This window comes from Cheilinus undulatus, linkage group 19 (genome assembly GCF_018320785.1).
Source record: "Cheilinus undulatus linkage group 19, ASM1832078v1, whole genome shotgun sequence".
Lineage (NCBI taxonomy): Eukaryota > Metazoa > Chordata > Actinopteri > Labriformes > Labridae > Cheilinus > Cheilinus undulatus.
Window position 1 is genome coordinate 32,800,572 of NC_054883.1, and position 13,797 is coordinate 32,814,368.

The 13,797-nt window shown below is 40.7% G+C and overlaps 1 protein-coding gene across 6 annotated transcripts in view; it reads right to left on the minus strand.

The window, feature by feature from the left end:
* tnikb (TRAF2 and NCK interacting kinase b) overlaps window positions 1-13,797 on the minus strand; it is a 98,830-nt gene that overhangs the window by 11,643 nt on the left and 73,390 nt on the right. For 5 of the 6 annotated variants that reach the window (XM_041813846.1, XM_041813850.1, XM_041813849.1 and 2 more), the window contains 7 exons: window positions 13,610-13,715; window positions 12,634-12,807; window positions 12,400-12,543; window positions 9,025-9,159; window positions 7,357-7,457; window positions 7,118-7,267; window positions 4,086-4,245 (listed from right to left, as the gene is read on the minus strand). In XM_041813846.1, the coding sequence (XP_041669780.1) occupies window positions 4,086-4,245; window positions 7,118-7,267; window positions 7,357-7,457; window positions 9,025-9,159; window positions 12,400-12,543; window positions 12,634-12,807; window positions 13,610-13,715 (970 nt within the window). The remainder of the gene's footprint in view (window positions 1-4,085; window positions 4,246-7,117; window positions 7,268-7,356; window positions 7,458-9,024; window positions 9,160-12,399; window positions 12,544-12,633; window positions 12,808-13,609; window positions 13,716-13,797) is intronic. The other variant, XM_041813848.1, reaches the window with a different exon arrangement.

A 13,797-nucleotide genomic window follows, 5' to 3' on the forward strand; every position in this document is an offset into this window, starting at 1 on the left:
GCATAAATTGAAACATCATTTTTGCTGTGAATGGTTATTATTCAGGTGAAAAAAGATTATTTTCACAGATCAACTTTACAGTGGGTCATGATTATCCTGATCTCCATGGGCCCCCAGTTTGGCGAGGTCCCATAAAGCTCTCCACTTTAACCCCCCTTATGGGCCGCCTTGGGGCGAGGAAGGCAGAACCATGAATATACAGGTGCATGGTATTTATGCAAGATTATCAGCTTTAATATTTATAAGCGCCAGCTCATTTGTAAGCTGTGATTGGCCAGATATTTCATGAATAACATGTGGAACTTGTCGCAAGATGATTTCTACACCCAAATCTATGCTGGTTTCTACTCCAGACTGATCAAAGAGAGCAAATATGCCTGTAAACATTACTCAGAGACTGGTAGTCTCCCAGTACTACCCAGCGGACAAATCACAGGGCTTGAAGTCTATGGAGTTTTGACCTGTAGTTTCAGTTTTGGTGCATGTCAGCTATGAGCAGAGGCCTCTAGGTAGGGTTCAGGCTACATGGATGTGCCATGGTGGAGCTTCACTGCAGAGATACAAATCAGGATTTAGGGGTTTAAGTCTGGATCAGTAAGGCGCTTTTATTACCAGCTAAGCTGAGCTACACGTTGCATTATATGGGGGGGGTGGGTCATATATTGGTATCAACTAATGTAGCTGGATTCCAACATTATACACTCAAATGACTGTAGCAATTATGGAGTTTTATTGATAGCAATGAAACCATGAGATATATACAAGTGGAAAAGGCCTGCAAAGAGGGTCTCATCTCTGATCATGATCTGATCTCAACACTTTCCACTCTCATAGAAGTAAAGCCCAGTTGAAGGTTATCTTTTGTTTGTTTTTTTTCATCCCTGAAATGCAGCTCTGAGTGTTTTGTAGAGGCAGGATATCGACCAGCAGGTATTCATCAGAGCGTTGGTGCAGGATAAAATAAAACGCTACGACAATGCAGGTTTTTGTTCTGGGTTTGTTGTGAGGGGCTGAGGCTGGGCTTGGCTGTGAGAAACTCTGGTCTGTCAGTTTAATACACACAAACATGTTAACAGAAGATGATGTCCACACACAAAAACACACAGAGTAAACCAGCAGTGCTACAGGACGCAGACACAGTCAGTCAAACATACATGTTTAATCACTCCGGATATCGTACACTGACATCTGAGAATCAGAGCGAGGGCCCCATGGAAAAACACAGACGACTCGGATCAGAAGATCCCAGATCCATCCTTGATGTGCTCGAGTTTCCTCTGTGTGTGCTTTGACTGAGCGTGCTGCTAAATAATAGATCAGTTTAGATGCACTGCACTATGCTATCATCGCAGGCTAAACTTTGATCTCACTTTTAGACTGCTGGATCTCACAAATACCTCATTATTTCTCATGCAATCAAGGATGAATGTCACAATGGATGAGGAGCTCTTGTTTGAAACATTTTGAAGTAAACATTTGAACAGAACAAGAGGACGGAGCAGACGAACAACACACAAGCATTTTCCTCCAGAGAATAAAGAAATACCATAGATTCAGGAGTGAAGATGTCGTCTCTGTGTGAGGACTGAGGAGGGTTAGAGGGAATGCTCTGTGGACCTGTTGTTGTCAACTCATGCAGAAATGGATGTTCAACACGACATTAAAGAAATACACCTTCAAGTTTTTGGGTTTACACTCATTAAATCATTACACTGCAAAAAGTCAAACCTTAGCTAAAGTATTTGTCAAAAATATACATTTTACTAAGCATCTTTAAACAGCTTTGTACATCTCATTTTCATTAACTTGATCTGTGTTGATCACTTGCTGCACTGGCAGCCAGTTCAGCAAGCGATTCAGGCATTACACTATAGATTTAACAGTATTAGCAAGTTTACTTTAGCTGATACCGATATCAATAGTTGATAAAGACTAATATTTATAGCTAAGTTGATATTTCCAGCTAACATGGGGTGATATTTACTGCTGAAAAGAAAAATATTTCCGGCTAATATATAAAGCCAAATAGGCTAATATTAACAGCTAATTTGGACCAATATTTAGAGCAAATACAGGCTGATATTTGTGGCTGGATTGCAGGTATTCACAGCCCATAAAGGCTGATACTTGCATTTAAAATAGGCAGACATTTTTAGCCAGTATAGGACAACATTTACAGCTAATATAGGATGGTACTAACAGGTGATGAAGGAAAATATTAACTGATGATATATGGTTATATTTACAGCCAATATAGGCTGATACTTACATCTAATATAACCCAATATTTACAGCTAATAAAAGCCAATATTAAAAGCTAATATACAGCCAATATGGGCTGATTACGTCTAATATAGGCCAATATTTACAGCTAATAAAGGCCAGTATTTACAGCCAGCATAAGCATATATTTACAGCTAATATAGGGTAATATTTGCAGCTGACATAGGCAAATATTTAAAACTAGTATAGGCCGATATTTATACCCAATTTAGGACACTATTGAGAGCCGATATAGGCTGTTATTTACAGCTGATATAGGCTTCTACAAACTGATATTTTCAGGTGATAAAGGAAAATATTTACAGCTAGTATAGGCCATTATTTATATCTAATTTAGGATACTATTGACAGCTGATGTTGGTTGATATTAACAGCTGATATAGGCCAAAATAAACAACCAATATTGTCCATTATCTACAGCCAATAACGGTCATATCAAAAACCAATATAGGATGATTTTTATACCAAATCAAGCAGATATTTATAGCCGATATAGGCCACTATTTACAGTTGATATGCCAATATTTACTGAAAAAGAAAAATATCTAAAGGTGATGTTGGCTGACTATTCAGCTGATAAAGGTAGATTTTTTTCAGTCAATAAAACCTTTAGGTCAATATTAGCAATCAATATAGTCCATTTTTACAGCCAATATAAGCTATTATCTAGAGTTAATATACAGGACAATATTTACAGCTGATAAAAGCAGATATTCACTGCTGATATAGGCCAATATTTACAGCTGATATAGGCTGATATCTATAGTTTAATTTGGCTGATTTTCCATGTGGGAAAGGATAATATTAACAGCTGATATAGGCAAACATATACAGCAAATATAAGCTGATATTTATACCTGATAAAGGCCAATATTTACAGCTGATAAATGCAGATATTTACAACTGATTTAGGGCAACAATTACAACCGATATAGGCTGATATTACAGCTGATAGGGGATAATGTTTTCAGCCTATAAAGGCCAATTTTACAATCGGTAAAGGCTGATATTTTCAGCACATACCCGTTTGAAATACAGGCAGATACGGACAAGGCAAGCGCTTCTCATAAATATAATACGATATTTCTGACAAGCTATTTCACTTGTTATGAACCGAGTTTTTGCAGTGTACGTAAGTAAAGTGATGAAAACACTAACAACAAGGCCCTTCTTGTGTCTTTTACTATACTGCAGTGATTCATGCAAAAACACACAAAAAAATGTTGAGGTTGTTATAACTGTCTATCCATGGCTTTCAGTCACATGACTGCATGGATGCCTGGAGGGCAAACAAAGGTGTAGAACAGTAAAAGCTGCCACTGAACACTATTTGGTGCAGCAGCATCAGGCATTTTATTCTTTTTCTTGTCTTTATTCATGTCTTTTCAGACTGACTGCAGGAAAACTTCTGTCAGTTTTATTTAGTTTAAAAGGTTTTTGTCACTTTGGACCCTTATAAAATAAATTTTGCAGTATGCTAACAAGGTATTGGCATGAAACTAGAAAAGTGTCAGTTTCTATGGATAGGTTGGGTCTCTACTGTGGGCAATAAGTGTTCATCACTTTTCCAAATATTGCTGAACAGTTTGTTCAACCTCCCAAAAACTTTGTTGTATTTCTTTAAACAGTCGATGAGACAGGTGAGGCTACAGCCTGGGCTTCTTATCTCTACAGGTGTGAGTGAAAGCAGGAGGCAGGAGGAGGAGCTCTGAACGGAGGAGGTGTGAGGGTGAAAGATGGTCTGCTATAACCGCTTCTAGAGGTCAGGGGTCAGGGAGAAGCGAGCTGATTGATTGACGTACCGACGGAGGTGGGCATCTCGCCCCACTGCAGCACCACGTCTTTGGTGATGCGTCCATAGGTGTTGACGTAGACGCCTTCGTCCTCGTAGCACAGCAGCATCTCCATGCCGTCCGTCTTCGGCAGAACCACGATGGCGTGTGGGGTCACCTGACCCTGAATCTGCCAGGGCGACACACGGGAGGAAGGGTGGGGGGCACTGGATTAGGAGCTGATGTAAGCCTACATGGGGGTCTGGACCACCCCTGAACCCCCCAACCTTTCCCACCCTGAGAGAGGAGAAACTGCTGCAACAATAGAGTCTCCCGCTCCACAGCCACGCAATCGCCATGGAAACAGACATGAGCACAGCGTGATTCATGGCTGCCAAGAGCAATGTGAGGTGGTTGCTATGGTTACCGTCTCCCTCCAGCATCCATCTCTTACTGTAAGCAGACTGGTTAGAAGAGGACGCCGGTTCACCCACTCCACCACTTTCATCCATTCATAGACCCACTCAGTCACCCATTAATGGATTTATCCATTCTGACATCACTTTTCATCATTCATGCATTCATTCACACCGAAGATCTATCCTGACTTGATGAATCAATGATGTTTGTTTTAATATTAAAGGATTTCCTATGAACTGTGAATTTTTCCTGCAGTGATGTTCTCTCTTTTATTTTTGAAATACAAACTCTACCATCAACAAACTAAACTTTTTAGTAGAGATGCCCTGATCATGATTTTTACGGATACTGATATAGAGAAGTAAGTACAACTTAAAGGGACAGTTCTTCCATTACACGTTCATCTATTTACATAATTATTAACTGAAGAAAAAGTTAAGCCCAATAGATTCATAACTTTTACTGCATGGAGGTCTGAGGGGCCAGAAAATTGCCTCAAACAGTGGCAGCCACCACTTGAGATATTAATCCAGTCTGTAAGTTTAACTCACTTTGGACTCTGAGGCACTATTTAAATCACTAACACCAGAAAAGTCCCAGCCAGGACTTAGCTTTAGTGATGCTTCCATACTGGTGCATCTACAGTAGAGGAGATTTATTCTCCTTACACCACCAACATTATGAAAATCTACAAAAGTACAGACTGTTTCATGTATTTATGATGTGTTTGGGTAAACAATGCTGCTGTCTGGGAGAGGAAGGGCAAGAAATTCTTCATAGTTAATAGCTAGATTGGTGCTAACTAGCTAACATTAGCTTGTTCCTATTACTGAATAATTGCATCAGGATCACTGTCAGCTGTTAGTCAGTATTCTGGTACTGTAATGTTAGAGAATAATATTTGATCAGGTTAACACTGTACTGAATTGATCGATTAGGAGAAATCTGAGACAGCGGAGTGTCTTATAGCATTTATCCACTGTCAGCTCCTCTCTGGGTTTTCTGTTTGTAGCTTTTCTAGCTGGTTAGTGTAACCAGTTGACCAGAAAATTTCTTTCATTAAAAAATACAGATATAACTGACTAAAACACGGAAGTGGCAACTGAAACCTTTCACTTCTCAGTAGTGTACAGCAGTAACAAGTCATTCTTACTTTCCAATGTGTGTGAGTTTAAAGCCCAGTTCAGACCAAAGATTTGCGTCGAGACAAAACGGTTTTAGAACGTCTCTAGCAAAAGTCGCAGCAGTCTGAACCGAGTAGTCTAATGATGTCACCAACAACTTAGGCTGTCAAGTCGCTGACAGCTGGTTTTAGAATCCTGAAAGCATATAGAGGTGAAAAGAGAATGATTCTCATTTTGAGGGCTATAAATGCCAGTTTATGTTGTTAGATAAAGTGGGCGGTTGTCAGTGAATTGCCATTTTCAACTCGTGGCGTTGCATATCTTTCGTCTGAACTGGGCTTAAGACATCACATGAAAGTTATGAACTGGCTAAACAGTGCAAATAATCTAATCAACAAAAAGTCAATAAGTTTTAAAGCATCAAATCAGCTGTATTATGTTATTAATTTACTTTGCCAAGGAAACTGTATTTATTCAAGCTTCTCAACAAAATCCAGTTTTCCTTTCCTTAAATCTTTATTTTAATACATTATGACAAAATTTGTGCATTAACCACAGGTGACCAGTTTTGTAATAAGTGGGTATCATTAATTTTGATGTCTGATCCTGTAATTTTAATGAAAATCAGCTGATTATAATCCTAATTAATGAGGGCAGCTCTACTTTTTGGGTTGGAATGAAGAAACCTTCAATTTAATCCCTATCTTTTTGAATATCATTCTGTACATTCATTCACATAGTTAGTCAAACACTTGCTCATTTATACAATCAAAGAATCATAAGCCATCATCACAGGTTTCCACTGCCTCACTCTCACCCATTCATTCTTTCACTCACTGGCCTGAATGATAACTTATTAGCATGCAGTCATGCACATGCTAGCACCCAAGCATGCACATACATTTAAGGTCAGTGTAAAGCAAAATCAGAAATGATCAGTCAATGCACTGAGGTCCTTAGTTCAATCTGATCCCCCAGTGATACCATGATGGGAAAGCACTGAGCATTTTATCATCTTCGGCTCTCCCATTAGATTGTTTAAAACTACAAGTTTCAACATTACAGTACTACGGACGAGCCCCCAGTTTGTCGGTTCATGTGTCATGGCAAAAATATATTAGGGATCAGGATGTGCAAAAATAAATTAATATTTATAACTAAAAATAAGTAAACTTGGAATACACAATGAAAGATGCTAACTGAAACAAAGCTGAATTTATGGTTCAGGCATTGGCTTTGCTTAGAGAGACAGCAAGGCTGAAGGAAGCTGGCTCTGCATCCTTGGAGAAACGACAAGGCCCAGGTGCTCCAGATCTAACTGGAACCTGAGCACTTCAGACGTGAGGTGTACACAATGTATATAAACCTTCATACTCAAAGCATGGGCTGAGCTGTAAGGGCTTGTAAAATAATCGTGTCTCAGCTGAATTACAATTTCAGCTATTGCTTTACGCTGACTTTAAATGAATGAATAGTCTGATCATCTAGACACACTCTATCACACACACTGGGACTAACATGTGAGGGGATGTAGATGTCGTAAGGGTTGCCGGAGTCAACGTCGATGACGTGGAAGCCAACACTGGAGCCGTAGATGACCTTTAGCCTCTGCCCCTCCTCTACGGTCAGATCTACCAGCTGGGGGCGATGCTGTAGGTCAGTGAACGACTGAAAAGAATAAGGAAATAATTAATAATCACAATCATTAAACTCATCTACATAAAACAAGGCCTTTAATCCACTTTTACATCTCTCACCTTGAAGGCCATAAACTTGTGGTAAGGTTTAGGCGCCCAGGCGTAGATCTCCACAGAGTTCTTCAGAGCAATCACTAAAAATTTAATCCTCTCGTACTTCACTGAAGGAGGAGGAAGAGCAGAAAAAAAGAGTGTGGAATATATTAAAGATTTAGAATTCTAAAATAAGATTTGGGCTGCGAGTATAACCACAACTGCCGAAAAAGATGTTAATGTGGACCAGCATTAGGTAACAACCTGGATGAGTCTCTTTAGTAGTGCAAACAGGCCAACAGGAGGGGCTGCAACAATCACTAGTTTATTTTTGATGCAAAGCCTACTCTCTCTTATCAGTGCAATGGAAATACACATTTTTATTGTAGTGTGATCAGCATGGATTTGGTTAGAGTCCTCAAACGTTATAATGATGACCGACATAAAAGTCAGGGTGCCAAAAAGAAACAAGAAACCAACTCAACTTTTTGCGGAACTTTTGAACTCACGATAACCTGTTAACCCCATGAAACTCAAGAAAGAAGCCAACACCAACGCTATGGTTTCTGATGGGATTGAGGAGTCCATGGGTGCTTTCCAGGGAACTTTTTCAACTATCAAACTCAATTTTTAAGCTAATTTATTGACACTGGGCACAATCCATCCATCTTCTTCTATTTACCCAAGGATAGCTCGCGTTGGCATCATGAAAAGATAAGTCCACACAAACATCCTCTCCCCAGCAATGTTCTGCAGTTCCTCCTGAGAGATGCTGAGGCCAGCTGGGGTGTATAACCTCTCAAACGAGTTCTGGGTTACCTTTGGGTCTCCTCCTAATTGGATGTGCCTGGAAGACCTCCACAGGGAGGTGACCAGGAGGCAACTGGCTCTTTTTGGTGTGTAGGAGCAGGAGCTCTACTTCAAGATTCCTTCAGAGGTCTGAGCTCCTCACCCTATCGCTAAGGCTGGGCCCATACACCCACCTGAGGAATCTCATCTCAACTGCTTGAATCCACCATCTCAGTCCTAGTCATTACCCAGAGTTCATGACCATAGGTGATGGTTGGGAGGTTGATCAACCTCTTGCTGATTGCTGCACAGATCCACCAGTCCACTCTACCCTGACTGAACATGACCCCTAGATACTTGAACTCCTTAACTCGGGGCAGAGACTTCCCACCCAGAAGGTCCAATCCACCATTTTCTTGCAGAGAACCATGGCCTCAGACTTAGAGGTGCTGACTCTCAAACTAGCCGCTTAACACTCAGCCACAAACCACCCCAGTGCCTGCTGAAGGTCCCGAGCTAGGGAAGCCAACAGAACCCCATCATCAGCAAACAGCAGAGATTAAATTCTGAGGTCCCTTAACCAGAAAGCCTCCTCCTCACAACTGAGCCTTAAGATCCTGTCCATGAAAATCACAACCAGGATTGGTGGTAAGAGGCAGCCCTGATGGAGGCCAACACGCACTGGGAAAATGTCTGACTTTGTTCACATTCTGGGCACATTCTTAAATTCTATATGCTTATCTGAATTATTTATTAACTTATAATGTATACCTCACTTTTGATGCATACTGTTGCCTATGGTTTGAGGCCCCTTGGTCTACAAGCCCCAGGTGTCTACCAATACCTCAGGTTAATGCTGAACATGAGATTCACGTCCTGATAAACCACAGAAGCCAACTTTCTTACCGACTTTATAATGCACGCAGCCCTCCAGTTCCCCAACGGTGATCCAGCCCTGTTTCTTCTCCACCTCGGGGTCGTTGTGTAATATCCTGTTCCTCAGCCAGGACAGATAGTAAACACGCAGCTTGTTCTTCTTCCCTGGTTAGGAATAAAAAAAAGAGAAATCACTGCCTGCCTTAGAGAAACATTCAAGGCATTTTTAGCATGTAATCCCTGTGCCTCATTAGTGCAAGTATCACTTGACTAAACATAAACAAATCGTACATGATAATTAAAGATAATTAATGAATGATGGAGTAACTCTTCATCCCATTTATTTCTGGTATGTAAACCAAAATGATTAAGACTTATGGTTTTATCCTTTTTGGAACATGCATTGTGGAATTTTTATTGTTTTTATTAGTTTGCTGTTTGTATGATAATTTCATTGTTTTTCTGTCGTATTTAACTCGTGTTAAAATGTTCTTTTGCTTAATTCAAGCCGAAACTTAAAAAAAGGTTTTAAAAGTAAAAGCAACATTTCCAGACGTAACAATGTCCTTAGTACAAACCTTCCCATAATAGTAGTGTTTTTGACCTTAACACAGAATAAATCAAGATGTATTCCAAAAAAGCTGGGACACTGTGAACATTGTAAATAAAAACAGAAAACTCTGATGTGTGAATCTTTTTCAACCCATATTTAACTGAATACAGCACAAAGACTAGACATCGCATATTCAGTCTGATAGACTTCATGATATTTCGAAATACATACATTCTGAGTTTGATGCCTGCAACATGTTCCAGAAAAGTTAGGACAGGGGCATGTTTACCAATGTATTCCATCACCTTTTTGTCTAAGAACACAATAAATGTCTGGGGACTGAAGAAACATTGCAGGGTTTCTGTTGTTGCATTTGTGCTTCAAAATGCTCGATACATTTTCAACAGGAGACAGGTCTGGACTACATGCAGGCACCACCCTCTTCACTGTGAAGCCATGCTGTTGTAACTCCACAGAATGTGCTTTGGTATTGCTTTACTAAAATAAGTAGAAGAAAAAGCTGAAAAAGATGTTAACTGGATAGAACCTGTATGTATGAGTCTCTCTGTATTAATGCAGCACTCACAGATGTGCTAGTGATCCATGCTCTGAGCACCAATACAACACCACCATCAAAAATGCTGGTTGATAACAATCTTGATGGTCCTTTTCCTCTTAGGCTGTGTGTCTCTATTCAGGACCTCTACTCCAGAGCACTTCTCGCCATCACTTATTGTTGCTACGTTACAAAAAATTAATCCCACTTTCCTCGGTAGAATTTGTAATGTTGTTAAAGTAGCTCTATGTGCTTCATATTTCTGAATTTCAAAGACATTTCACACAGAAACATGCAGACAGTGTAAAGAAATCCTATCCTGACACAGGCAGCAGCTGCAGCTGAGTTCCCATTAGCTGGCATTTGTCGGTCTTTGGCCGGTTTCAAGGGCAGAATTCCAACAGATAAAAATATTACCGGTCAAAATGTCCAGCAGAAAATATGCCAATGACCAGATAAGTAAATATGGAATACTTGCATATTATATCTTATATTACCTAGAAGACATGTTGTGAGAATCCTTTAATATAAACTCAAAGTAGCCTAACTTTACACCTACTGTCCGTACCCCGGTGCTGGGGTTGTTTATCTCCTCATACAGTAAGCGCATGGCTAATTAAGTTGCGTATGTATTCAAGATGACGTGAATGACATCAAACCAAGCCCATCTCTGAGTGTGTTCAACGCTACTGGAAACTATGCAAGGAAAGTTTTACCAGAACACTTTCGGAAAGCAGAAGTTCAATCTCACTGAGGTTTTCCCGGTTAACCCAAGGCTTAATATAAACAGCGGTAGGGGGGGATTTTGAGTTAGTCATCGCTGGAAGTAATGAAGAGGCTGAAACAAAAGGGACTGACACACGCATGCAGCAGCCAAGGGAGAAAGGCCTACACCGAGCAGAGTTGTAGTGGACTTCGATAAATCTACCTATGACCAGTCCTCAGATAAAGTTTAATTGTAGTCAACACAGAATCACATTGTGCAGAACGGTATGGGCAGCTTGGAGCTGATAGCGAGGGCTCTATCTATCTTCTTAACAGCTGGTTGTTAATGCTCGGGTTGTCCTGGCTATTAGTCCCGTCCCTTCTTGATTTTGATTGGCAAGTGAAGAAGTGACATTGACGAGTGCAGCACTGTCCAACAGTTGAACAGTTTTCAACCCAGAGTGCTTTGAGTGCAGAGACAAAAGCAACTGACGCTGAGGGCACTATTTCCGCCCAGGACGCTGAGCACTCAGAACACTGGATTACATTGGTTGTGAATTGAAAATAAGCACAGCCACTGCTAAAAAGCCAGCCAAGACACAGGCCCTTAAGCCAGGAGGACTCCAAGGTCATTACTTCAACAATCTGAAATGTGGACTCATCAGACCACAGTACAGGTTTCCCTCTTCAGGTCAGTCAATCCCAGACCAGCTCTGGAGCAGATATGCTGTTTACTTTGCATGGTAAAGGCCTAACTTACATTTGTAGATGCAGTGACTGAGTACTGAGTTAACTGATGATGGTTTTCTGAAGTGTCCCTGAGCCCATGTTGTAATATCACAGAATGATGACAGTTTTTAATGTGATGGTGCATAAGATAACAAATTATGAGGTTTAAGACAGAGTCTTTTTAGAATGCTCTTTTATAGACCCAATCATGGTACTATCACCTGTTACTACTTTACTTAATTACCCGTGGAATGTTCCAGGTGTTTTGTGAGCAATGCACAAATTTCAGTCTTTTCTTGTTCCTGTCCCAACTTTTTTGGAACATGTTGCAGGCATCAAATTCGGATTCAATTCCAAGCAATATCTTGTCTTTGTGCTGCATTCAGTTAAATATAAGTTAGGTAGTAAATGTGCAACCCTTTTGTATGCTTCCAGTTTTTCAAAGAGGCAAAACAAAAATAGATCTTGCAAAAACTAGACATCTTCGTTATGTTGGACGTTTTGTTTTGTTTTCTATTTGTGCTCTAAAGCAGTGGGGAGTACATGACAATTAAAGAGATGACTGTAACCAAGGGAAACAGGAAACAGAAGAACAAAACAATGAGAAGGCTGTGATGAGCATCTACAATGGGGGGGGGGATTTAACTATTCAGCCTGCTTCAGTGAATTTAGAGCATTTTAAGCCTCGGTGGGTACAGGAGGATGTCCTGAGGAGAGAGTGTGGGAAACAAGCAGAGGATCAGAGTTGAAACTAGGGCCTCCACTTAGAGGATAACAGCCTCCACAACAACCTAACCTTCTATATTATACTATTACAGAGTAATGCTTACTCTGGTTAAAGCTTTGTGAGACTTTGACCAACCTGAGATGGTGACCAGGACGTTGAGTCCTTCCAAGACGTCCATCTGCTGGAAGCGCCGTCGGTTGATCAGGTTGTAAACTTTGCCTTGTCCGCTTCGATCCAACAACATCAGACCGTTCTCTGTCCCCACCAGCAGGTTAACTCCTGCAAATACACACACGTCAGATTTTCACAGCAAGTGTTATAAGAATTATTGAAATTACTACTGTGAAGATGTGTCATTGTCTGTCTCACCCCACAGCGCAGCACAGAGGATCTCTGAGTTGAAGCGTTTCTTGTATTTGCGGATCTCGGGCGTGTCGCTGTGCGGTCTGATGTTGGTCGGGTTCACGTTGACCACAGAGATCTTCCTCGCCTCGTTGAACCTCGCCTGTTCCTGCTCCTGCTTCATCAGCTCATCAGCAAAAGCTGCTTTGGCACAACATAAAGTCTTTTTAGATTTAATGGTTTCTGTGAAATACAGTAAATGTTTGGAGGATGAGGAAGGACTGCAACAACTTTGACCACATTTGTATGCAATCAAGTTATCCGTGCACTGGCATACACCATGTCCTGGTTTCTTTTTGACTCTAAATAGCTTTATTTATCTATGCCAGGGGTTTTCAAAGTGTGAGGTGGGCCTCCCCTGAGGGGCGCCACAGAACTTCAGGGGAGCCACAGAGCCATATTACCTGAAGCTTGTTTTAAATGCAGAAAAAAACAAAAATCATGCTCTTATCAAATGCTAAATCTAAGCCACTGAGCCTGCCATCGATCTCCACTTCTCAGGGTTCACAGATCCAATTTGTTTCATGTTATAGAAACCCAGGCATTTTGATTGATGATTCCCTGTCTTTTACTCCTCACATTCAGCAATTGGTTAAGAGGTTAAACCTGAAGCTGGGTTTTTATTTCAGGATCAAATCCTGCCTTTCTTTTGACTCTAAGAAAAGACTGGTTGCTGCCACTTTTAAGTCAGTGTTGGACTATGGAGATGTTTTATACATGCATGCTTTGTCTCAGAGCTTCATGTTCCAGACATCATGTATCATGGAGCTTTGAGGTTCATCACTAACTCTAAATCCCTCAATCATTAGTTTTCTGTGTGGGCTGGTCTTCTTTGTCTTCACGTAGACTTAAACACTGGTGTATTCTTATTCTTGCTAATCTTTATAAAACTGTGACTGTGATTGATTAAATTTCTCAGATTGATCATGTGACTGAAACATACCTGAGGCAGAGTTTTCATCCTCATCAGTTGGGGACGTCCCGTACACTCTCGGATCAACAAATGGTGTGAAGGACGCCTTGGAGCCACCACTGCCTCCCATCCCATACTGCAGACATCAAAAACAGAGGACACAGTTGGAATTGTGCCTATCTGATGGTTTGTTTGTCACAGGAGTCGACATAGGCGTT